Source organism: Neophocaena asiaeorientalis, unplaced genomic scaffold (assembly GCF_003031525.2).
Source record: "Neophocaena asiaeorientalis asiaeorientalis breed wild unplaced genomic scaffold, Neophocaena_asiaeorientalis_V1.1 scaffold164, whole genome shotgun sequence".
NCBI classification, from domain to species: Eukaryota; Metazoa; Chordata; class Mammalia; order Artiodactyla; family Phocoenidae; genus Neophocaena; species Neophocaena asiaeorientalis.
In genome coordinates, this window is record NW_020173727.1 from 2275239 (window position 1) to 2302473 (window position 27235).

At 44.9% G+C, this 27235-nt stretch overlaps 1 protein-coding gene across 1 annotated transcript in view; it reads left to right on the forward strand.

Annotated features, from left to right (window-relative positions):
- The window catches only part of EEPD1 (endonuclease/exonuclease/phosphatase family domain containing 1), a 117900-nt gene that overhangs the window by 67403 nt on the left and 23262 nt on the right, over positions 1-27235 (forward strand). The window contains exon 3 of the mRNA XM_024750778.1: positions 8268-8319. Coding sequence (XP_024606546.1) covers positions 8268-8319 — 52 coding nt within the window. The remainder of the gene's footprint in view (positions 1-8267; positions 8320-27235) is intronic.

Consider the following 27235-nt stretch of genomic DNA (forward strand, 5'->3'; position numbering starts at 1 on the left):
AATCCAAATACTGTGGAGTCCAGTAAGAGACCAAATCTGCAATTGCAGACTAGATGGAAAGTAACAAGAAGGCTAAATAAGGAAATTTGAAGCAAGGACAAATACTTACCGAGAGAAAAATTCATGGCTTTATATATAAGAAATCATTTAAATAAATGAATATGCAACTTAAGAAGGCAAGCAGAGAGGCTAACGAAAGCAGTGGGAAGTTGGAGAAAGGAATTAATGAAGATAAATGTTGACCTTAATTAATTAGAAAAAAATGGTAGGCTTGATAAATCCTGTTGCTGATTTTCTCAGAAGACCAGCAAAGTAGACTGATTTCTCACAAATCTAAGTTTTTAAATGAGAAAAAATACCTATACACATTAATGAGGAAGGGGGCATGACCACAGAAGCAGGGTTTTTAAGTTAAAAGTGATTACTAGTACAATTCTGTGCTCAAAATTAGAAAATCTGAATGGATTGGACAATCTTCTAAGAAATTTCTAGGAAATGGAAATTACTGTAATTGATTCAAGCAGTTGAAAACCTGAGTAGAACAAAAACCACGGCACTGTCATCAGAGAAGTTTCCTGCCCACTGTTTTGCAGACTAGTTCTTGCAAACCTGCCAAGAAGAGTTACCCAAGCTAAATTCTATGTAGACTGTTCTGGTGCTAATATAATAATTCAGCATTTGGCTTTGGAGAGGGACAACGAGATGCAAGCATGTTTGGCAGCGATGGGATGAAATGCTGTAGAGGACGCACGTGAGAATAACCCTGCCTTCCCTGGGAGCTGGTCCTTTCTTCCCAGGTGTGCGCCCACCTGCATCCAGAGTGATGCCCTGCTATGTTTTCCCAACCCTGAGCCAGTGGTGGGAGACAATAAAGCATTAGGGGAAATGAGTCTGAACCTAACACCCATGGCATCTTCTAAAATTTGGTGATCAAAGGAGAGAAGTCTTCCTTACTTTGCTCAGGGGAAGGTAATGTGGAGCCTTCCTTGAGGAAGAGACGTGTTCAGACAACTGGATTGACACGGTTGCTGAATTTGAATTTTGTGAAATCTCATAAGTCCCCCCACCCAGGGGCATGTGAGTAGAGAGTGGCCATTGCCGGTGGCCACTGGCCCCGCCTTCAATTCTACCTTCTCTCCATTCTCTCCTCTTGGCCCCCTTCTTCCTTGTTGGAAGGCTGCCTGTCCCACTCCCCCAGTTTTATCCTGTTGTCGCTAACTCTAGTCTCCTGCTGAAGGTGCACGTGGAAACCCGTGGAAACCCTGCTCCCTTCACTGGCCTGGCTGCCAGGCCTGGGGACAGTTTGGGCTGGTGCACTGGGCACAGAGCTTGTGTCCCCAAGAATTTCACGCTCCTTTCCCTTTTTTCCTTCAGAAGAGGTTGTGGAAATACTGTATTACAAAACAAAGTCACCCTGGCACCGGCACCGTTTAGGACTTCCTTGACCTTTACTTTTCCCCAAATCATTGCAAATGGGGATTATGCTCTTGGAGAAAAGCTGGACCCTCTGATGATACTGTAGGGGAGGGGAGGGGAGGGCAGGGGCTGTGGGAGCAAGAGAGAAGGAGGAAGAGGAGGGAAGAAGCCTTGAGAGGGGTGGTTGTCTGCACTTTAATAATTCCACGCACTTGATATGAGGACCTCTCGGCTTTGCCTTCTTCCCCTGGGCATCGTGCTGGGGGACTTGCCACCCTACCTCTTCTACCTCGAGTTTAATCTCATTATTTCCCCTTCTCCGCCTCTCATCCGTCCTCTCCTCACCCACTGAAACCTGGCTTCTCTCTACCACCTCCTGAAACTTCTCTCTCCCAGATCACCAGCCCCATCTTCCCTGGCGTTCCTCAGAATCAGAGCCGTTGCCCCCCTCCCCCCCCCCGACTTCTTGCATCGCCCTCTCCCCTTGGCTCCTGGGCCACGTGCTCTGGTTTTCCCTCCACCTTCCTGGCGGTTCCTTCTCTGTTTCCCTGACAGGCCCTGTTCCTCTGCCTGCCTCTTTAGAGAGTAAATCTTTTTTTTTTTTTAAATAAATTTATTTATTTTTGGCCGCATTGGGTCTTCGTTGCTGTGCGCGGGCTTTCTCTAGTTGCGGCAAGCGGGGGCTACTCTTCGTCGCGGTGCGCGGGCTTCTCATTGCGGTGGCTTCTCTTGTTGCGGAGCATGGGCACTAGGTGCGCGGACTTCAGTAGTTGTGGCTCGCGGGCTCTAGAGCGCAGGCTCGGTAGTTGTGGCGCACGGGCTTCGTTGTTCCGCGGCATGTGGGATCTTCCTGGACCAGGGCTTGAACCCGTGTCCCCTGTACTGGCAGGGGGATTCTCAACCAGAGCGCCACCAGGGAAGTCCTCTGCCTGCCTCTTAAGTGGCAATGGCCCTTGGTCTTCTGTTCCTCTGCACAGCCTCCTGGGCTCTGGATGTGGACGTCAGGAGCACCGTCCTTGTGCTCCTGGTGTCCACACCCAGAACGTAGAACTTGCTGAGGGACAGCCAGCTGCTGTTCACACCCCACTGAGAGATCCCACAGGCCCCGAAGTCACTGTGTCCAAGCCATAACTTTCCATCAGCAACCCAAGTAGATGGTCCCTTCAGCCCCCAGTTTCACAGGCCGGGAGCTGCGAGGATATTTCCCTCACATCCCACATATCTGTTTCTTCATCAGGTCCTGTCAGCTCCTGATCTGTCTGGAATTAGCTCAGTGCCTTTCCCCTGCACCAGCCTCCATCATCTCTTCCCGGGACCCATCTCAGGTCTTGCTGCATCCGGTCTTGTCCCCCATGCCTCCCTGCCCCCATCCCTTCTCCACATCAGAGCCTTTTTTTTTTTTTTTTTTTGCGGTACGCGGGCCTCTCACTGTTGTGGCCTCTCCCGTTGCGGAGCACAGGCTCTGGACGCGCAGGCTCAGTGGCCATGGCTCACGGGCCCAGCTGCTCCGCGGCATGTGGGATCTTTGCGGACCGGGGCACGAACCCGTGTACCCTGCATCGGCAGGCGGACTCTCAACCACTGCGCCACCAGGGAAGCCCCCCCAGAGCCATTTTTATACCTTTACTGGGCATCTTCTGTGTCCCAGGCCCTCTACCACACCACAGCCCTAGATCATCGGTGGCCACTCCTTGCCCCCAAAGTACAGGCCAAACTCCTCAATATGGCTTAACAAACCCTCTAAGAGGCCTGGCCCGGCTTGCTTCTGCAGAATAATCTTTCAGCACCTGCACCACGCCCCAGGCACCCTGTGTGCCCTGGTCAACGTGCAGTCCCTGCGGGGCCGCGCCTGACCTCCCACCTCGTGCCTTTGCTCATGCCATTCCTGCCACCCCACCTCTCTGCCTTGTAAGCCCGTAGGTGTCAGCTTAGCAGTCACTTCCCAGGAAGCCTCCCAGCTTTATTATGCTCTTGCAAAGGGCCTCAGGGCACCCCGAGTTTGCCTCTGGAGAGCGCTCCTCACGTGGCTGATGTATTACTTACCTGGTTCCTCCCTTACACTCAGAAGTTTGAAGGCAGAGGCTGCATTGTATCATTGTGTTGTACATCATCGTGTCCTCAGCATCCAGTAGTGCCTGGTACATAATACGTATCCCTTAAATGTCTTATCTGCGCAGCAAATGTGTGGCTCCATTGTATCACACCCTTTCTGCATTTATTGAAATCTGCTGTATCTCATGCACTATACTATAATAAATGCAGTAGAAACTCAAAGTGCCAGAATCCTCAGAGAAAGGGAGCGAGAGTGAATTCTTGATTCTGGTGCCCTGTAGCTCATAAGCTGTTCTGGAAGCGTGAGTTTCTGTGTAGTTGGGAGTTTACTCTTTAAGTGCTTTTGCTACACCAAGAGGGTTACATTTTATCCGCCTTTTCAGGAGTCACTGAGGATCATTCAGCCTGCAGCTCTAAGCCACCCCCAGGCTTCAGGGGTGCCCTCCGTCTTCTGTCCCTTTAACTTTGCTGCTTTTCTTCTCTGCTGTCACTGGCTTCCTGGCACCTTCCCCATCACCACTTCAAATTACGTTACAGACCTCACTGTGCCAGCCACTATCCAGCTGAATAAGACATCTGCCCTCAAGCACCTCACCTACTTGTAGCTTACTTAGCAAACATTAATTGCATGCATTCTAGGTCCTTCTAAGTGCTGCCCATCTTGACTTCAGAACTTAGCCTCGAAATGGCCATTTTTCTAAATAAATCACGGCTGTCAGCTGCTTTTGTGTGATTTGCCTCTCTTCTCAAAGTCAAGTGCGAAAAAGAAATTGCAGCTCCCATCTGATGGGAGCCCTGCTGTTTTCAGAGGATGCTGACCAAGCACCAGGCCACCCGAGAGACATGCCCTGTTTAGCTCAGTTCTGCTGGTCCACGTTGGAACCCAGAAGAGTCTCAGAGAGACATACCTCCCTGGGCTTGTGCCCTAGCAGGGACCACATTGCATTCATCTTTGTTTTCCTGGTGCCTGGTGCCAGTATATATTTGTGGAATTAGCAAAAGGACAGAAAGAGGGAAGGAAGGTGGGAGAAATGGAGAAAGGAAGGGAGGGAAGGGGGAGCAAAGTCGAAACTGAGAGATGAGATTCCCTTCCAGGGTAAGAAGTTAGAGGTGTCGAATGGAGGATTTGGGAAATGGGCTCATTGCGTCTTCGTGTGTGTGAAATTTCCTCCCAGGGAGTATCTGATGTGCTAGAAGAATCTGATACCATCAATACTGAAATAAATACTCCAGACTCCAATAAGGTAAGAACTAACAGTAGGATAGCTGTATAACAGGAAACATCTCGAATACTCTTAAAGATTATAGCTCTAAGGAGGAAAAAAACACAACTTCCTGAAGAAATCCAATGTTATGAGCAGCTGTCGCAGTAACTTCTGACTAACATGTATTGTTTCCATTTTGAAACTCAAACCTTCTAGATTTGAGTGTTCTATCCTCTTTTCTCCATCTTTTCCATCTTTTCTCCTTTGTGTTGCTGGGTTTTAGTAGTGTGAAAAGGTTTCTATTTTTTTTTCTGCCCCTACCCAATACATGAATCCTATTTGATATTGGTTTTAGAGCAAAAGTTAAATGGGTTTAATCTCACATGTCGACTTCAGTAGATTGGTTGTGGTTCACTGGAGAGTTCAGAAAGATTCTGAAGCTGTATCTAAGTTAAAAGGGGGTGAGTTCCATGGAAAGAGGTGAAGAGGATTGGAGAGTGTACATGCCAAGTATTTGCCATTCCCGTTCAAGAGGAAAGTAAACTGGTGAGAGCAGGGACTAACATCCTTCAGGTTTTGACTAAGAAGAGTCAACTGAAGTTGTTTTAATTTCGTCTTCATTCAAAGCCTCAAACTATTGGTTTTCAGATCATGTTCTACAGTGGTTTGAATGTAGTATCTTTGTGAATAGGGAGAAGAAGAGAGTTGAGTGTATTAACAGTGTTTAAACCTTTTCTCTAACCTGTCGATATCTGATACCTGATCCTAAACTGGACTTCATGACCATAGAGAAGGGCAGGAATGAGAAACTATTTAAAAAATTCCTCCAGTAAAAATATTTTCCAGTGGTTATTTCAGAAGTAGTTTAAGCTTCTGAAACTTGATCTACAACTGGAGTCTCCTTAGCCTATAACTTGCTGTCCAAATTGATAACCGGGGATCTAGAGGTGTGCCTTGGGAATCAGACTGAACTGAGAAGTAGCCAATAGCTTTGACCTGCCACCAGACACATCCTGGCAGACATTTCTACAAATGCACATAGCACCGTTCACCCTGGGGAAGACACACACAGTCATCTCACTGGAGGCCTTCCTTTTCAGGTGGAGAAACTGAGGCTTGCCAGTGATTTTAGCTGTCCACATTGATAGCGACTTGGCCTCTAAGCCCCTGGGCCCTGCCTGGAGGTCAGTAAATATTCCTGACTGTCCTTCCTGTGTCAGTTATAGACACTGCAGATGTAGTGAGAAGACCCTTGAGCTCCCAGTGTCAAAGAGCTTCCAGTGCTGGTTGGGAGGAAACAGACAAAAGCACCCTAACAAATGTTTTAAGGCACCAGTAAGTGCACTGAAAAGAAAAAACCAAAAACGAACCTGGTGGCCAGGGATGCTGCTTGGAAGAGGCAGCATTTGCACTTAGACTGAAATGATGCAATGGGATGCAGGTGCTGTTGTCAAGATCTTGGGAAAGACTGTTCCAAGCCAGAGAAACAACAAAAGCAAACCCCTCCAAGAGACGAAGGAAAGTCAGTGATTGGAGCAGAGGGAATGCCCAGGGTCCTGTCCATTAGCCCTGATGCCTGCTAAATTGTTGTTGGTAGTGGTGGTGGTTTCTTGTAGGCCTTGAAAACCTTTATTGCACTTGCTGAAGTTGCTTTAAAGTAAACCTCTGCATTTGGTTGGACAGTGCTTGCTTAGCTGTGCAGAGAGATTATGAAGAATTCTGTACATGGAGGTGAATCTTATCATGGGCATAACCCCTTTTGATGGAGGTGTGTGGTACAGATGGGGCCCATTTCTGCTCCAGAGAACCTGTGCAAGTTGGTGGGAACACAGTGACCAGCGACCACAAGCAGATGAACTGGGTGGGGAAGGAACACGATGACACTGTCGACAGCTGACCCACCCCTAAACCGTCTCGTTGAGCTCCTGCTTCCTCCTGCGTGCTGGCCTGTCCAGCCTTGGCTGCCTGCTCACTGCGTCCGCAAACACTTCAAAAGCAGTTTGTCACAAAAGGGAAAATACCTCCCCTGTAAAACCTGCTCCCATGTCTGAATTTCCTCACTTCAGCTGCCGGCTGCAGTCTGGACTCTGGTCCCTAAACTGGAAACTGATGAGTTGTGTACACTCGAGCCCTTTCTCTCCCCTTGGTGCCTTTGCCCCTGCTGTCTCCCCGCGGGTCACCTTTCTCCCCAGTCCCCTCCCCTGGCAAGGCTGACCTGGTCCCTCCTGCAGGAAGCCACCTCTGACCTTGGCCTGGCTGGGCTCCCCTCTGTGCCCCAGAAAGTCCACTCGGCACCGTACTGGTCCTCTTCTGCTCTGACTGTGGCCTCCAAGAGGCTGTGAGCTCCTCGTGGGCAGGGAGCAGGTCATAGTCATCAGGGGCCCTCGACCACCTGCACACAGTAGGGCTCAATCCATGTACGGTAACAAATGAGCAGCTGATCAGGCCCTCTTCATAAGGAGTGATTTAAGCTATTTGTTTGTTCTCATCAAAGGGACATCAAGGGAAGATTAATGCTGAACATGGGCAACTATTTTCTTCTTTATATTCCTCTGAATTTATTCAGGTTGCTTACATAAGCAACTATCAATTACTTTTAGAAATTTTTGTGGTGAAATGTACGTAACATAAAATTTACTGTTTCAACCGTTAGTAAGTATACAATTCAGTGACATTAAGTACATTCACATTGTCGTGCCACCATCACCACCATCTACAGAATCTTTTCCCAAACAGAAACTCCATACCCGTTAAATAATAACTCCCCATTCCTCCCTCCCACAGTCCCTGACAATAGATAGAGACAACTGTTCTACTGTCTGTCTCTTTGGGTTTGACTAGTCTAGGGACTTCATATAAGTGGAGTCATATAATATTTGTTCTTCTGTGTCTGGCTTATTTCATTTAGCATAATGCCTTCAAGGTTCCTCTGTGTCATAGCATGTGCCAGAAGTTCCTTCTTTTTTTTTTTTGTTTTTGTTTTTTGCGGTAGGTGGGCTTCTCACTGTTGTGGCCTCTCCCGTTGCCGAGCACAGGCTCCGGTCGCGCAGGCTCAGTGGCCATGGCTCACGGGCCCAGCCACTCCGCGGCCCGTGGGATCCTCCCGGACCGGGACATGAACCTGCGTCCCCTGCATCGGCAGGCGGACTCTCAACCACTGCACTACCAGGGAAGCCCCAGAAGTTCCTTCTTTTTAAGGCTGAATAATATTTCATCATATATAAAATGTGTACCATATTTTGTTCATTCACCAATTGATGGACATTTAAGTTGTTTTCACCTTTTGGCTCTTGTGAACAATGCTGCCGTGAACATGGGTGTGCAAATAACTGTTTGAGTCCCTGTTTTCAACTCTTCTGGGTATATGCCCGGAAGTGGAATTGCTGGATCACATGGTAAAGTCACTTTTACAACTTAGAAACATTTTTAATAGTTCTGAAATGGTCATTTCAGTTCAAACCAAAGGTTACCTTGAGGTGGGAGGTGATGCAGAAATGCAGGCTAAAATTTCAGGCTTTTGTTCCTGTGACTTGTCTGATGCTTGGTGATATAAAATGTTTTGTTTTTAAGTGTGGTTTTAATTTTTTCTTACAGCATCAAGCTGCTAGCTGTGCAAGAGCTACTTGACAGAGAGGCCCTGGAAAAGGTAAATATTTTGTACCTCTTACCCCAGATTTACAAACTTAGAGCAGAGTGCCACACACAGGAAAAACTCAACTCCCTGTCACCGGAGACAGCACTTATAGCAGAGTTGGTCTGTTATTTTGTGTTCTTAACAGTCAGTGAACCTTGCAAAATTTTCATCAAAACGCCCCACATTGCTCATAGGCCGTTAACACTTGCAAACTCTTCCTTGCTTGGCTCTTTCAGAGTTGAGTGAAAGCAGAGGCTCACCCTGCTGTGGGCCAAGCTCTGGAGCAGGCTTTCTGTGCCTGGAAATACCACACACAGGACGCCGCCCACATGCCAGATGCTCTGCTTCCCTCCATCTCTGCTTGTGTGTGTTCTTATCTGGGCTTATAGATGGTAGAATTGAGGCAGCAAGGTTAGGGAACTTGCCAGAGGAAAATTACCTAAGTGTCGGAGTAAGGATTTGAGCCCCAGAGTTTCATTTCCAAAACCAATGCTTCTTCTGTTTAATAGGCTAGTTCATGAGTTTGAGCCCCTGTGGGGACCACTTCTGAGGATTGGGAAACTCCCTCCCACCTAAGCCCTGGAAGGAGCTATCCAGTGTGTCTCGGTTTTCTACGTTCAAGTCAAGTACTCAGCTGGGGATCTTTTGCCAGTTATGGGTTCAAGTTCTGTGTGGTGGGCTCCAAAAAGTAGGCTGGGCAGGTGCCGAGGAGGCCCAAGTGCCACCCCACGGGCCTCCCAACTCATACCAAGCTGCTCCCCTGGGTGGCTCAGGACTCTTCCCCAGTATGTGGCTATGGGCGTTAATTCGAATCTATAAGGTTAACGTAGAAGAAAATGGCTAGAGAGATAAGCGCCCGAACAGTATTATCTTATTTATAGAATTTAAAATGTTTGGATTAGTGGTCCATCTGCTGGTTGGCACTAAAGCAAATAAAGTCTTTAAGCACCAAGCAGTGGCGGGGGAGGGGGGGAGATGTCTGAGCTCTGGCTCTGAATTTAACGTCCCTCCAGCCTCATTGGTAACACAGGTAGGACAAGGGTGGGGCTGCCTGCCTGAGCTCAGAGAGGTGACATGAGAACCAAATGAGTCGGTGCAGTGGATGGGCTTTCTAAATGCCAAAGCACTCCACTCATATTAATTCTTAATTACTCATTGTAATTCTTTAATCCAGCCATGAAAACATACTAAGTCCATGTTATTATATATGAAGATCCTTTGTATGTTTTTGAAACTTTTAAAAAGTTACTCCTCCAAAACCAATTCTCTTCTCAGTGTTCACTACAGGTAATTGTTTTACTCCTCAATTCTCATCCACCTGACTAGTTAAAGAACCACAAGGAAAGATCTTTGTGGACCGTAGAGCTGTGCTACTCCAAGTGTGGTCTGCAGACCAGTAGCATCGTAAGCTTGTTAGAAACGCAGGATCTCAGCCCCTCCCAGACCGCGTGATTCAGTTTGCATTCTCACAAGGGCCCAGGTGATTCTTGTGCACCAAAGTCCAAGAAGTTCTCCCTGAGGAGCAACATTTACTATCACCATCTCTGCTGTTGACTAGACCGTCTTCACAGAGAACCTCTGAGGTGTCAGCTTTTTGCTTTTGTGGCCAATCAAGCTCCTTTTTTTCACACCGAAGGTGAAGTAAACACCGTAAGTCTATTTGTAAGAACCCAGGTTTTTTTGTTTTCTTGGGTTTTTTTTGTTTTTTCCATTCTTTTTTTTTTTTTAATTGAAGTATAGTTGACTTACAGTGTTGTGTTAGTTTCAGGTGTACAGCAAAATGATTCAGTTATTCATATATATATACCTCTTCTTTTTCAGACTTTTCTATTATAGGTTATTACAAGATATTGAAATATAGTTCCCTGTGCTATACAATAGGTCCTTGTTGATTATCTATTTTATATATAGTAGTGTGTATCTGTTAATCCCAAACTCCTAATTTATCCATCCCCCTCTTCCGCTTTGGTAACCATATGTCTGTGAGTCTGTTTCTGTTTTATAAATAAGTTAATTTGTACCATTTTTTAGATTCCACATATAAGTGATACCGTATGATATTTGGTAAGAACCCAGATTTTATCTCTAGTTTGCCTGCTTCTTCCTTTCATTAAGAAAATAGTCTCATTTAACTTAATAGGTAGAGCCAGCAAGAATGACCTCAGTTAAACACACATCCTGCAAACCTCACACCTCTTCAACTGTCTTTGCAGCTGGGCTTCAAATGGCACCGTGCTTTCGGGTTTTGCAATTACTAAACTCCTGAGGTCCCACCACGGTAGGACTCGTCACTTCTAGACAGATAGTCTTTCTTTTATAAGAGGGAAGCTATTCTGAAGGGGTCATTTCCCTCACAGCTACTTGCAGGTTCAACCTGACCAGTAAAATATTTAAATTATGTAAAATGTAATATAAAAGGCTAAAAAGCAGCCGCAGTGTTTTGGAGTCTCCTAGACAGTAAGACTTCTAGTGCCTTTTCTCCCTAATATTAGACATTGTTATTATGATCTAGCATTTCAGTTAAAAATTACCAGCCATTTGCCTGACTTGTACTTTCCTTGGCTTTAGGTAGAGAGCCTGTCCATTTTTGGAAGTGCCAAGGCTTTCTGGGTTTCTGCAATGCACAGAGTCTGTTGTAGAAGAGCCAGGGTCCCCTCCCAACCTCGCCTCTGTTTGGCTGTTGGATCTGGCAGAGGGCCTTCCTCGGAGGCCTGGGCCCCTTTCGTTACCCATAAAACTGCTTTCTATTCCTTCTGTGGTGCCTTCCTCTAAAAGTCTCTAAAAGTCTTGGGTTTCACAATTGGTCCTTGATCACACTGTGAAGAGGGGAAAATTCTCCTTTTCATGCTCTGTTTTCTAGATTTTTCTCTGCTCCTCGCTCCAGTGATCCTTACTGGTTTGGGGGCTTCTGTGTTTCACCTTCAGGGAGACGAGAATGGTGAACACCTGCCCAGTGAACCCCATACATAGATCAGTAGAGTCCCAGTTTTTACCTCTTCAAATGCTCTTTGTTTTAATTCAGGTGCCATTGATTGGGGTGGAGACTGGGCACACCTGGGAGGTCAAGTCTCTGAATGTCTCTTCTTCACCAACACCACATAAAGCCATTTCCCAGACAAGTGACAGTGATTTTTCATTTATTAAAAAAATGTTATAAACCATACAATTAATAATTGCTGCTTTTTCTAAAAATCTGTTAGAACCTTGAGAAGATGGCTTATTATGTGTAAATGTCAGGATATGTGACATTTCCTTGAAAAAGTGTTTTGGATTTGATGTGCTTTTTTGACCAGATCTCCATTAGACACCAAGAGCAAAGGCTTGCTCTGAGACAGATGCATGCCATCCCACTCTCTCTGTTCTCTGTGCTTTAAGAGCAGGACGCTTTTGTTTTTCTGAACTTAAGTCACATAGGCTTGTTTCCCAGGCTTTATAAACAGACCCCATCTAATGCCTTTAAACACGGCATTGCATGAAAGGAAATAAAAATATTGGTACAGCTTGATTTAGTAAGATCATTTTTCAATGACCCTTTCAAACAGCTTCCTGCAAAGCTGCAAACAATAGTTTGGCCATTCCCTCCAGCTGGAGGTCACCCTCTCCCTGGAAGGGCCAGAGGGCAGAGCACCGACTGACCCCACCCGAGACCCAAGCCTGCCTGAAGAGCTGCCTGTGTGAGCCGGGCCTCCTAGAGGCTCAGGACGCCCAACCCATGGCCATCGCCAGTCCTACCCCTACCTCCGCCCACACCCCATTTGCAAAATTGTCTGGGACAAAATGCCTGCAGGTCTTCATGCCTGCTGCTGCTAGATATTTTCCCCAGAATCTCAGCTTTGAAGTCCCACTCTTAGTCTAGTTTTCCGACAGGTAGAGCAGATGATCTCTAAGACCTCTTGGTGCTTTCACGTGAGATAAAGCATATACATTTCACCAGCGAGCCTGAGACTAGAGAAACTGAACTTGACGTTTGCACACGGTGGCTAGTCAGGGACTCTTCCAGCTGAACCCTAGTGGTGGGCAACATTGGAATTAGAAGTCAGTAGCTTCCTGGGGATTTTCAGAGGGAAATAGGAGGTAAACAATTGTCACATAGAAGTGCATGAATAACCTAAGGATGCCAAGTGCTTTTATCTGTAACTGGTGGTGGTATGTTGTGAACATGTACACACGCACATACGTGAGCTCTAGCTCTGTTATTACACACTTCTGGAGTATTTTTCACTGTGACTTGGACTTCATGTTAATTTAGTGTGTGCAACAATCGAGTGCCCATGCTGTCCTGAATCGCACTATATACCGAGGGAGATAAAGTTATAAAAATACATTTGGGGCTTCCCTGGTGGCGCAGTGGTTAAGAAATCGCCTGCCAGTGCAGGGGACACGGGTTTGATCCCTGGTCTGGGAAGATCCCACATGCTGCGGAGCAACTAAGCCCGTGCGCCACAGCTATTGAACCTGCGTGCCTAGAGCCACAACTACTGAGTCCATGTGCCACAACTACTGAAGCCTGCGTGCCTAGAGCCCGTGCTCCGCAACAAGGGAAGGCACCGCAATGAGAAGACCGCGCACCACAACGGAGAGTAGCCCCTGCTCGCCACAACTAGAGAAAGCCCATGTGCAGCAACAAAGACCCAATGCAGCAAAAAATTAATTAAATTTATATTAAAAAATACATTTGAATGGCATATGTGGAAAACCAGAATGTCAGAGCTCAGGGGATCCAACCCTGTCATTTGTCATTTTGCAGACAGGACACAGAGACCAGAGGTGTTGAAGTGTCCTCCTCGTCCAGGGCCCGTAACAGTTGTGTTGGTAGTCTACCATCAACCCTGGTGGACTCAGCTCCGTTCCAGGGCTCCCTTCAGTACAGCTGCTGCCTGTCTTCCATGATCTCGTTTATCCTGGGCGTCAGTTTTAGCAGACTTTGCTGGTGCTGCTGTCGCTGCATATTTCAGGGCTGGGAGCAGATGCAGAGGGTTGGTCCCTAGCCCAGGTGATAGAGAACTGAAACCCAGGTCTTCTAATCCTTGTGGCGAAACAGACACAGGCTTGTGGTGTTTGTCTCCATGAGCTCCCCTTGGCCCAGCAGGGGAGACAGAGAACGTGGGCTGGGGGTTAGAGGAGGAGGGCAGTCAGAGGTTCAGGGCTCGGGATGTGGACACTGTCCGGGAGCATCTGAGAGCAGAGGACCTCTCAGAGGTGTGAGGGCGGCAGAGGGTCCAGGGGCCTGGGAGGGAAGATGAGAAACGTGCAGGAGGGTAGAGAACACGCAGCAGACTCACCCTTTGTAGGCTCTGTGTCAAAATGAATTGCTTCAAGAATCTTAACATAAAATACACCTTTTACAAAACAGTACTCTGTTTTGATTTTAAAATACCAGAATGAGATTCTTCAGCTCCCTGGGTTTATTTTTCTCCCAGGCCTAGTCCTTCACATAGAGCTTAATTTGAATGCCATCTTGAGTGGTCAGTATTCATGTATCTGTTAGGTTTTTTTAAAGTGGATTGAGCCAGATCTGTGTCTAATCATGATTAAATTCATTGTAGTCATGTTCCTGGCTAAATCCCTTCCAGCAGGCAGCTTGCTACCTTCCTTGAAGGGCTAGTGAGCAGAAATGGGGGCCCCTGTGGAGCTCAGGCTCCCCCCGTTCGCTTTGTGGAGTCTGGCTGAGGCCCGCAGGGGGCCCCACAGCCAGCCGCTCACCAGCTCTGCTTTGCAAACTGCACACTTGGGCCCTGACCCCGTTCTGGAAAGGGCTCTCGGCTGGGCTACACCACAAGTACCTCAACTGTCAGAAAATGGAGCATCTTGGTGAATTATGGGTCAGGCTTCACAGTTCATTTTCAAAAAGGGAAGAAGATGCATTTTCTCCTATTCTTTTAAAACCGTCACAAGAGACAATGTATTGAGGGGCTCCTGGTACCTTTCTCTGTTTACGAAAAGCTTTTATTTGAAGTGAGCAAAAAGTAGAGTCTCAAAATAGGACTTTTTAATTTCTTTTAGCTTTATTAGCTATCAAAGATCAGCAAATTAAACAATGAGGGATCTTTTTTTTTTTTTTTTTGCAGTACGCGGGCCTCTCACTGCTGTGGCCTCTCCCGTTGTGGAGCACAGGCTCCAGACGCGCAGGCTTAGCGGCCATGGCTCACGGGCCCAGCCGCTCCGCGGCATGTGGGATCTTCCCGGACCAGGGGCACGAACCCGTGTCCCCTGCATCGGCAGGCAGACTCTCAACCACTGCGCCACCAGGGAAGCCCGCAGGATCATTTTAAATGTACTATTACGTTGGCAAAGGTTTGTTGTTTTTTTTTTTTAAGAAGATGTTGGGGGTAGTAGTTTATTAATTTATTTATTTTTGCTGTGTTGGGTCTTCATTTCTGTGCGAGGGCTTTCTCTAGTTGTGGCAAGCGGGGGCCACTCTTCATGGCGGTGCGTGGGCCTTTCTTGTTGCGGAGCACAGGCTCCAGACGCGCAGGCTCAGTAGTTGTGGCTCATGGACCTAGTTGCTCCGTGGCATGTGGGATCCTCCCAGACCAGGGCTCGAACCCATGTCCCCTGCATTAGCAGGCAGATTCTCAACCACTGCACCACCAGGGAAGCCCGGCAAAGGTTTTTAAACAATGATATGTAATGTTGAAGTTGTGATAACACCAGTGTTCCCGTTCATTAGGGAGGATAGTGACAAGGCGCTGTCCTTTTGAAGCTCTGGGGTGGTGTATTTCATTAGCCCTTGAGATGCCCCTACCCTGTGACCAAGGTAGATTCCTAGGAGTGTATTTAAGGAATGATCCATAACTATGTGGAAAAGGCATTTGACAGCATGCTTTAAAATTATGAATCATTGCAGGCAGTTCACTGCTCAGTAGGAAGGGTGGGTTTAAACAGTCTGTGGTAGGTCTGCCCATGGTCTGGTGTATGTGGCCATTAAAGATGATAATCATTTAGCCTTGTAGAAATTCGATATAATGTTTACAAAAAGGAGGATAAGCAGTTGTACCTGCTGTAATTACAACTATGTAAAAATATATGTATTCATTCTTTCAACCAATATTTATTAAGTACTTGTGTCAGGCTTTGTACTAGGCTGGGAGACACATACAGCTGTGATCAAGATGATTATCTTTCCTACCCTCATGTAGCTCACATAATTGGTGAGGAAAATGTTAACAAGTAAACAAATACTTATTTAAATACAATAGTGATAAGCAATGCCCCCCAAAACACCAAAACAAAATCAGGTCATGGTTTGGGGCACATAATGTTCTCGTAGCATCCAAGGAAATATGAAAAAAACAAAACATAATTAGGTAATTCATTTTTCCTTTTAAATTTCCTTTATCATTCATTTAATATTCCTGGAATCAACTTTTTCACCCGTGGCACGCAGGATCCTCCTGGACCGGGGCACGAACCTGCGTCTCCTGCATCGGCAGGCAGACTCTCAACCACTGCGCCACCAGGGAAGCCCATGGAATCAACTTTTTTTTTTTGCGGTACGCGGGCCTCTCACTGCTGTGGCCTCTCCCGTTGCGGAGCACAGGCTCCAGACGTGCAGGCCCAGCGGCCATGGCCCACGGGCCCAGCCGCTCCGCGGCATGTGGGATCCTCCCAGACCGGGGCACGAACCCGTGTCCCCTGCATTGGCAGACGGACTCTCAACCACTGCGCCACCAGGGAAGCCCTGGAATCAACTTTTGAAGATCCCATAAGACCTCCAGCCATGGCTGGAGGAGCCAGGGGGAAGGAACAAGGTGGATGGCAGGGAATCTGGAGGATGGGGCTGTGCACCAAGACAGAAGTGCCCTCTGAGTGCCCGGGAGTACTGCACAGGAGGGTCTTTCTACATCAGGGCAAATGATGATGGGCCCTCCAGTCAAATCTGGCGATAGCTAGTTTTTAAACATCAAGTTTTATTAATATGCCAGTGCATCCATTCATTTATTCAGTGTCTGTGGCTTCTGTCACATTACAATGTCAGCGTTAAGTAGTTGTGACAGAAAAGGTATAACCCACAAAACCCTGAATATTTATTATTTGGACCTTTGCCGAAAGTTTGCCAACTCCTGTTCTAGATCAGTGGTGCTTGGCGGCTGACCTCTGAAGTATCAGGTGAGAGCTGTACGACCCCATCCACAAAAATGCACCTATGAACCTATACATGCGGTTGAATTTACATATTCTTGAAGCTTCCCCATGGAGGCCTTCAGGGTCATACTTCTGGGCCCCGGTGTAGGTAGGACTCATTTCTCTACCCCAGAAATGCTGAAATATCTTCTCATTACAAAATGGTAGCCTAGTGAGGAAATTTTTCTCAGAGTGGGATGGCTCACCCTTCCCAGGGAGGCATAGTGCCCAGGGTCGGCAGGGAGGGTCCTTCATGTGGTTAGAGGCCAGTCAGATTTTAGATGAGACTGCATCCCATTGGCACAGAAATAGCATCCCTTTGGTTACCTTTTCATGATTTATGGTTGATCCCATATTGGTTATTCTAAGGAGATTATCTGGTTCATAGAGTACCTGTGATCCCATTCTTCACCCCTTTCTTTCTAGCATCATTTTCTTCACTGGTAACTTGAGACATATTTAGGTCTCCTGAAATCTGAAATGTGTTCCTACTGTCCTACTTTCCTCTTTGCTACTGTCCTATTTCTCTTCTTTCATGTACTCATAGTTATCTTGAATGTAAATTCCCACCCTGCACAACCAACCTTCATCTCCTCTCAGCTGTACTTAACCCTTAGGAGCCTAGCCCCTGTCCCAGTTAATCTAATAAATCATAGCTTACCCTAGCCAACCTCTAACCCAAAGCATTTTTTTTTTTTTTTTTTTTTGTGGTATGCGGGCCTCTCACTGTTGTGGTCTCTCCCGTTGTGGAGCACAGGCTCCGGACGCGCAGGCTCAGCGGCCACGGCTCACGGGCCCAGCTGCTCTGTGGCATGTGGGGTCTTCCTGGACCGGGGCACGAACCCGTGTCCCCTGCATCGGCAGGCAGACTCTCAACCACTGCGCCACCAGGGAAGCCCCCAAAGCATTTTTATTGAAAATAGTTTTTGCTTTCTATTGAAAAGTATTATGAAATAATTTTATATAGAACTTAAAATTTGTATATGCAATTATCCATTTTCTTGTAATTTCTGGGTACCTATTTCTGTTTTTATACTGCATCCATAATGATTTTATGTTAAAAAACATTAAAAAAAATTTTGAACCCATTTGGATACAAATAGGAGTGGGAAAAGGAAAGAAATCATTCCTAGAGCTTGTCTTATCTAGGTGAGCTGTACTGCTTGGGGAGTCTGAATCAACTGCTGTCTTCTACCTGTGATGGTTGTCCTTGGGGACACTCCCCTTGATGGTTCCATTACTTTGTCTTCATACTCTAAAAGCTTCATTACTTCTTAGTCTCCTAATTGATTCTGGACTTGTAGAGGAAAAGAAGAGAAATCTTATAATAGCCATATAGATTGCAAACTCAGGCAGAGGCCAAAGCAAGACCTATAACAAAAGCAGAAACATCATTTCATTCAGGTTTGAAAGTCAAGGGGGCCTTGAAAAATCACCCCTCTCCATCTTTTGCTAAGAATCATTTTATCATCAACTAGAGAGAATTTTGCTGGCATCTTCTGGTGGCTCATAAATGGTGGGCTGGTTTTGTGAACTTGTCTAACCTATGAGTTAAACATAATGTGTTCATGTTAATATTTTTCTTGTGCTGACTCTCCCCTTGAGACACCCTCTTTCCTCTTTGAGAGGGCATCTGGAGGTTCCACTTCTTGGTAATGCCAGAGTAGCTTGTATCAGACTAACCTTTCCTCAAATAACAATTATATACTCTGGGTAAAGTGCAAACAACTATTTGAAGGCACTTAAGAGAAACCAAAAACTGGAGAGGTGTCAACCCTCCAAAGAAGGAACTAGCACTGGGTGAGTTCCACATCTATATGGCTTTTCCCCTGACAGCATTCCCCAGTCTGTGTGGGCAGCTAGAGCTCAGGCAGGTTTGGGGGATGTCATGAATCTTCTCTCTCTTTTTTTCTTGGTCAGTCTATCTAAAGGTTTCTCATTTTTGTGCTGAGCTTTTCAAAGAACTTTCAGTTTCATTGATTTTTCTCTATTGTTTTTTATTCCCTATTTCATTCACTTCTGCTCTAATCTTTATTGTTTCTTTCCTTCTCCTTGGTTTTTGGGTCGTTTGGGGTCTCCTTGCTTTTTCCAGTGTCTTAAACTGGAAGCTTAGGTTATCTATTTGAGATCTTTCTTCTTTATTAGGAATCTACAGCTATAAATTTCTCTCTAAGCATTGCTTTTGATGACTCCCATAAGTTTTGGTATGTTGCATCTTCATTTTCATTCATCTCACAGTTTTTGTTTTAGATTTCCCTTGTGATTTCTTCTTTGACCCATTGTTTATTTGCAAGTGTGTTGTTTAATTTCCATTTATTTATGAATTTCCCACCAATTTTTTTGTTGTTGATTTCTAATTTCATTCCATTACATTGTCATCAGAGAAGATACTTTACTTGACTTCAGTCCTTTTAAATGTATTTAGGCTTATTTTGTGATCTACCGTGTGGTCTATTCTGGAGACTATTTCATGTGACTTGAGAAGAATGTGTGTTTTGCTGTTGTTGGGATGAGTGTTTTGTGAATGTCTGTAGATCTATTTGGTTTATGTGGTTGTTTAAGTCTTTCAGTTCCTGTTGATCAGTTTAGTTCTATCCATTATTGAAAGTGGGGTATTGAAGTCTCCAGCTATTGTTGAATTGTCTGTTCCTTCCTTCAATTCTGACAGTTGTTGTTTTATGTATTTTGGGGCTCTGTTATTGGGTGCATATATATTTATAATGGTTATGTCTTTCTGATTGATTGACCCTTTTATTATTATAAAATCTCTTGTCATCTCTAGTAACAGTTTTTGTTTTGAAGACTATTTTTTGATACTAGTTTGATACTAGTTTTTGATACTAGTATAGCCATTCCAGCTTCCTTATGATTGCTGTTTGTATGATGTAACTTTTTCAGTCTTCTTACTTTCAACTTACATGTATCTTTGAATCTTAAATTTATCTCCTCTACACAGCCTGTAGTTGGATATTGTTCTTTACTCAGTTTGACAGTCTCTGCCTTTTCATTGGGTTGTTTAATCCATTCACATTTAATGTTATTATTGATATAGTTGAGTTTACATCTGCCATTTTACTTTTTGTTTTCTATGCCTTATGTCTGTTTCGTTCCTCCTTTTCTCTTTCACTGCTTTCTTTTACACTAAGTGAATATTTTCTGAAGTAGCATTTTAATTTCCTTAATGATACTTTTTGCTGTGCTTTTTGAGTTATATTCTTAGTGGTTGCTCCAGAGTTTACCATGTACATCTTAATTTATCAGATTTATACTAACTTAATTCCAATGAGATGTAGAAACATTACTCCTATGTAGCTCTGTTCCCTCTTCCCCCTTTTTGTGCTATTGTTACACATATTACATCTAACTATGCTACAGACCCAACTATATATTCTTATGATCATTACTTTATATACTTTTATGTCTTTTAAAGAAGATGAGAGAAGGGAGGAGAACAAGTATATTTTAGAGAGTTAACTACATTTACCTTCTTATTTATCATTTCTGATTTTCTTCATATGTTCCTGTGGATTCCAGTTACCATTTGGCATCATTTTCTTATTTTAGCTCATCTTCACTCCTACCCAGCTCCTTTGTGGTAGTCAGCCATATTATATTTCTATATGTTATAGACCCAACAATACAACTGTATACATGTATTAATATTCACACAATATGAATAAAGGAGAAGAAATATGTATTCATACTGTCTTTTATAATTATATAATTACCTTTACTGGTTCTTTTCATTTTTTTCATGAGGATTTGAGTTGGTCTGGGGTCACTTGCTTTCAGCCTGAAGAACTTTCTTTGGTATTTCTTATAAGGAAGATCTGCTAGGAACAAATTCTCCCTTTTTTCTTTGTCTGGGAATGTATTTCATCTTCATTTTTGAAAGATGGTTTTTCTGGATATGAGTCTTCATTGACAGTACTTTGACTATGTCATTCTACTGCTTTCTGGCCTTCATTGTTTCAGATGAAAATTTAGCTGCTAATCTTATTAGAAACAAGTGAATTTTGAAAGCTGGCTATATTCCTAGACACCACATTTACTGAAGGGGTATTTTATTTTGGGGGTTTCTGAAAAGTGGCTCTTACTTACTCAGTGTCCCAAAGCTGGTTCAAATTTAGTGACACAATTTCATTTGTTTGAGGAGACTTCTAAGGCATTATCTACATAAAGTCCAACAAAACATTTCACTTGGTTTTGGCAAAGAGAAAAATGAAAAGTAGACAGCATTTTGATATTCTAGTAAGACCAAAGACTTTGTACTAAGAAATATCTGAGTTTAGCTCTCAAATTATAGGTTATGAAATCAATTGAGTAAATTACAACCATCATTTGTTTCATTGTATATTTATATGGATGGATTGATGGATGGATGAGTGGGTGGCTGGCTGGATGAATGGATAGGTGGATGGGTGGATAGATAGATACAGACATACCTACACAGTTGGCAGGCAGACACATGGATAGAATATACCAGATTGACATATAAAATTTTTTTATTGCTATGAGTCATGGTCAGAAATGCTTGAAAACTGCCATTCTAGACCATTTCTTGGCTTGAAAGAGGGGAAGACGGCATGCTCTGGGATTTTTTTCCAGCTCCGGAAAGGCTCTGCTTACCTTTGGGTATATCCTAAGCACTTTTCCCTCCTGCCTTGTTAGTCTCTTAACTCTTTTTTGCTTTTGAACAGTAAGAAAATATGCCCAAGTCATTGCATTACCCCCAAAATTGTTCCATGTAGCCATCACCTTATACAAACACTCACACAGCCATGATGACAGGAGTTATATGCAATTTCCTGTCTTATTTGGTCCACCCTAAAATGCTTCTCTTACCAGGAAATGCTAACAATGAGTTGGTACAGAGAGAACTTTCAATTCACTGTTTTAGAGAATTCTGAGACTTTTTGTGAATGATTCATTCACTCATTTCTTGAGAGCATGACTTTGTATTCAGCAAAATTCAAGCTTCTTTATAATTTTAAATGAAACGGAAGGGCTGGCAGGTGAAACTATTTGGCTCAGTTGCTAAAAACATTTATGCTGGATGTTCTCATTAGGTAAAATTATACTGATTGAGTTGGTCATTAAGGCTTGCTTTGCCAGAATTAATTCAGTGGAGAGATCTATCAGATTGTTAACCACCTACTTAGAATGAGTAATTCCTACAGCTGATAAAGTATTTTTTGTTAACCTTTGGGAGGCTCTGAAATGGTGAGTTTGGGCCTTAACAAGACTCCCAACTTCTGGGAAAGCATCCAACCCACTTTTAGAGATTTTGATCTATCTTTGCAGAAATTCAGAACCATATACTGACATCCCTTATGAGCATAATCCAGGACCCCTTTCTAGATCCTAGACTTGGTTTCCCCACCGCACTCCGTACTGCCGCCCCATTCCTCCTCTTGCCCTATCTGTCCCCCCTAACCCTTGTCCACGAAATGCAGGCTTATTTTCACATGCAGAGTTAATTAGGTTGGAAGAAGCCAGCCAGGGAAAACAAAGCAGCTCTCCATATATGAGTTACTGTAAAATTACCTGCCCTCCTAGTTAGCAGTTAGTGGCTTCCTACACAAGTGGCCAGTCAAGAGATTTCGTGGCTCTGTAGAATCACTGTTGTGTCACAGAGCATCTTCCTGTTGTGTCCAGCTCTAGGGATCCAGAGGGATGAGAAGTACCCAGGACTAAAACAAGATCCCCGGCATTAACAAGCCAAAGGGCTGAACCTGGAAGGGAAGATGACAAGTTCTGGGTTTTTGCCTGAATTCCCAACATTTGCACCAGCTCCAAGGTTGAGAGGGGACGGGGGCATTAGAGCCTTTTCCCCCTTGATTATGAAATCATGAGACTGTAGTTTTGCGTTATTGCTAATCTTCTCTGTCAGGCATGCTTTGTCTCCCTCCCTCTCTCCATCTGGCTGAAACCTCTACTTAGAAAATAAATGGCCACGTATCGATTGTTCATTTTGTTTCTCATCACCCAGATGTCCTTGTTATGCACTTAGTTTGCTTGGCTATGTTTGTGAACTAGAGGGGAAGAAGTAATAAGTATTTCTAGCCTTCATGTTAGGATGTGGGAGGGACTTTTTTTATGTTGTTTTTGGTGCTTAATTTATTTAGTAACAACACTGAATCACCTTTTATTTATGAAAAACAATAAAGCGTGTGTGTGTGCTTATACATCTTCTTCATGGACAAAGTTCAAGCTGATTAATTGGTATTTACAGACTTTCTAGAAAAGTGAAATGTCTAGAAAATGTAGAAGCAGAGAGAAAAGTTAAAACATATAAAGTTACTACTTGGTCTCTGTAATTTTCGTTTCAATCCTTCCTTTGTATGGTTACCAGAGTAACCCTCCTAAAATGCAAGTTTGATCCTATTACTGCCCTCCTTGTAGTTGCCTCAGCTGGAAGCTGCGTGCTATAATGGGAACACAGACATGGATTTGGGTCCTGGCTCAGCCATTTGCCCTGTGGGTGATCTTATCCCCTCCAGCCCTACATCTCTCATTTCTTGAGCAAGGAGAATGCCTCCCTCACAGAGCCGTGGTGTGGGTCACATCACACAGCATGTGTAAAGAGCCAGCAGTAGTACTTGGCTCATGGCAAGCGTTCTAGTAAAGAGGACACCGGGGTTACAACCCATTAATATGGAGTCATCCTTGTGCTTGCAGGACACTGTCATGACGTCCATGTGGCCCCGTCTGGTTGCAACTTGATCTTTGTGTCACTCCCCTCTGTCCTGTTTGCTTTCACTCCACCCACTCCCAGTAATTTGGAAGGAGCCTGAAAAGCCTGTGAAACTAACATCAGACAGTTTCGCTATTTTTACTTGCCTCTGGCCAAAAATGTGATGGGAAGGGAGGTTGACTGAAAGATAGTTCGGGGATTTGGCTTTCCATTCTCCCCATTTGCACAAAAAAATTGAGAACCAAGGGGTCTCAGGACATTCTCCAAAATGAGGATGCTATTTTCATGAACTACCACCTACAGTTCCTGCTGCCATAAAGTGTCTGGGAGTGAAAAATTGCAGGTCTTTCTATCCCTGGCTGCCCACATAGAAAAGAACAATCAAATCTATGTGGTTTGCCCTGAAATAAAATAGGAAATATGCAGGTTTTAGAGACTAGGATTTGGCATAATGCAAGTCAGAATAAAGTAAGTCATGAATCCGTAATACTTTCACCCACAGCTTTGAAGTCTTTATGATTATTGCTGCTGAGGAGGACAGGCTGCATAAACACCATTTAGAATATAGCTGGAGGCTGGAGTTTTATAAGAAAAATGGCAACCAGAGCAATTTCCCTGAATGGTCCATAAGTACTAATTCTGTTTAATGTGACAGTTCCTAAATAACTCTGAATTATTCACAGAAACACGTATGGGCAGTGCTGGAGCCTTGCCGTCTAGAGTGAGTCTAAGAGTGAACTAGTCTGCAGTGTTTACGGATCGAGAAAATATCTCTCTGGGGTTTTAAAAAAATATGTGGGTGCTCATGTGGGAGGGTTAGGGTTGGGGAGCTGATGTGAACTGCTGGCTTTGTTCTGCTCCTCCATTATTTCCTTCGGATTTAAGTACCTACATAATCGTTTCCCACCCTTTTGTGTCGGCTTTCTCTCTGCCTGTCCCTACGCTTTCTGTTGCTCATGGGTAAAAATGCTCTTAGTAATCAGTTGTACTGTGGGATGGTTTGTTGGGGTTTAGAGACCGTCTTTCCTCCATCTATACCCATCTCACTCATTCTCTGAGCTTGTTTACCTGAAAATGTCAAAGGGGGAAGAGGACTCTAGAAAAGGAAGAACTATGGTTGGCTAAATAAACATGGTTTGTCTTAGGCAATGTTCTCATCATCTTGGGGCAGATGCCTTTTTCCTTTACACGTAAAATGTTGTAACATGTATGGTTGACATTTCCTGTCGAGTTTTTGGTTCAGCGTGTCAGTAGGAAGTACCAAATGAAACTCTGTGTCCTCCACCTTTATTGCTGGCGTGTTTCTCCAGCGAGGTAAAAGCATTAGCATCTATGGGATGGCATGTTTGGTGCAAGCCGTGGTATGGCCATCCCAGTGTTTCTGCTCTAACTTGTGGGACTTCACTCTGCCTGCAGCTCTCCTACGCTCTTCTGAAATAGCCACAAAGTCCTCCAAAACGCTTTGCTATTTTCAGACCTGCTCTCACTTAGAATAATTAGTTTCCAGCATTACTCACAAGTTTAGTGTCTAATTTGGGCAAGGGGTTTATTTTATTTGCCCTAAAACTGTCTTTTTTAAGCTTCAGAGAGCCTATATTCCAAGAATTACCGGCCTCTGCATGTCTCTCCCAGGTGCATTATATAACCATGTGGAGAGAAGGCTGGAATAACCCTGTCTAGAGGCGGCCTCCCCAGGGCTGTGGCCCTGCTTCCCTGCTCCCCACCTGATCTAGAGCTCCGTGAGGGACAGCCTGACTTCACAGCTGTACCTAGAATAGGACATGGCATTTGTTGAGTGAAAGAGTGGTTTCTCTGCTCTATCTTAAACATCTAGTCCATTGCCCAAGTCGCTTTTTAAATTATTGACATAAAATCCCATACCATAAAATTAATCATTTTAAGAGTCCACTTGAAAGTGAACAATTCAGTGGCATTTAGTAGCTTCACAGTGCTGTGCACCTGTCACCTCTGTCTAAGTCCAAGACACTTTCATCATCCATAAAGGAGAGCCGGCACCTGTTAAGCGGTCACTCCACATCCCTCCCTCCCCCTGGCACCTGGCGACCGCCTATCTGCTTTTTGTTTCTGGATTTGCCTCTTCTGGACATTTCATGTGAATGGAATCATACAATTTGTGGCCTTTTGTATCTGTTTTTTTTTCACTCAGTATAATGTTTTCGAGGTTCGTCCATGAGGTAGCAGGTATTAGTTCCTCGTTTGGGGGGGTTAGTGCAGTACTGTTCCAGAGTATGGATATAGCACGTTTTGTTTATCTGTTCATCAGGTGATGGACATTTGAGTTGTTTCTGTCTTTTGGCTCTTGTGAATAGCACTGCTAGGAACATTCACATAGCAGCGTTTGTTTTCTTTTGATCCAGGTTGTGCTTATTTCCCAGTTATCTCTCAGATCTGTCTACTGCTCTCCTGTCAGTCAGGCCACCCTTATCACTTACTGCACTCCTTACCTGGTCTGGCCTTTCTCCATCCTAACTCTACACTGCAACCCTATAGCCTTTTCAAAATGCAGATCTGTTGTTCATGCCCTTCATTGATTTTAGAATTGCTCAGAGGGTAAGAAACAAACTCCTTTCAGGCCCACAGGGCTGCATGACCAGGTCTCTAACCATTCCTTTAAGCTCATCGCACCATTCAGCCCCTCGCCATCTGAGCTGCAGCCACACTGACCTTCTGTCCGACAAACTCTCCGGGCTCCGCCCCATCACAGGCCCTTTGCACATGCTACCCATGTTGCCTGGAATGCTCCCCTCTCCTCTTTGCCTAATTAACACCTTCTTATCCTGGAGTTCTCAGTGCAAGCCTTACCTCTTCAGAGAAGCCTTCCCTGACTAAGTCAGACTCACCCCCACCGCCACTGCCACCATCATGGTTGCCCACGGGCTCCTAACCGCTCCTTTGCAGCACAAGTTCAGTTGCATGTTTGGTTGATTATTTGATTCATAACTGCTGCTACAGAGACAGAAGGCAGCTGTCCTCAGATCATGGGCTCTGGAGCCAGACTGCCTGGGTTCAAATGCTGGCTCTGTCCTTACTGCCTGTGTGATCTTAGGCAAGTTAATTAACCTCTCTGTGCCTCTATTTTCACATCCACCAAGTGAGGATCTTAATAACGTAACACCTACCTTAGAAGGCTGTCGTGAGAATGAAATAAACTCATGCGTGTTAAGTACCTGGCACTAAAATGACCTCAATGAAAGTATAATTACTGTAACTTTTAAAAAACATAAACAACTGTGCCTGCATTGGCACCCCTACACCCCTCATCCCCAGACTGTAAGCTCAGGGGGGCAGGGAACCATGTCTCTTTTGCTGGCGTTAGAGCTCCAGAGCCTAGCCCAGGATACCGACATGGTTAGTGCTTGTTACATTTTTATTGAATGATTGGATGAATCCATTCTCGTGCTCTCCAGAGAAGAATATTAACACTACCGTGTTCCATCTCTCCGTCCATATCTGAGTTTTAAGGGGCCCTGCCTTCCAGCATGCAGTGTGGTGGCACTCGGCTGCAACCCCTACTCCTGCCCACATCCCCAGCTGCTGCGTTTGGGGAACTGTGCTGCCGCGTGTGGAGAGTCGAAGATGGGGATCCTGTGTCCTTGGCCCTATGCTGGGGGGGGGGCCCAATCTCTATGACAACCACAGGAACACGGAGGAGGCTTGCCATGCACTAGGCCGTGTGTACCCCGCCTTACAAATATCCAACTCATGAGGCGGGAATGATTACTATCCCCTGTTACAGCCGAGGTGAGGGAAGGCATGAACAGGGGAGCCATTTGGCCAAAGTCAAAACTCTTGGTAAGTGGCAGAGCCAAAGTTTGGATCCTGGGAGCTTTTCTCCCCAGTCTGCGCTCTTCACCTCCCCGTTAACTAATGAACATGACCCGCTTAAGCTCTGAGAACGTGGGAAGGACTCCTCCACTGAAGGAGTGGAGGCTCCTGTCCCGAGTCTGGACAGCTTTGTTTAAGGCCCCAGAGCAAACAGTGGACATTCCCACTGAGTTCCGGCTTGTGATCCCCCCCGGCCCTTCGCACCTGACGGTCCTAGCAGATACAGGTTGACATCAGGACAGATTCTCTAAAGAGACTTTA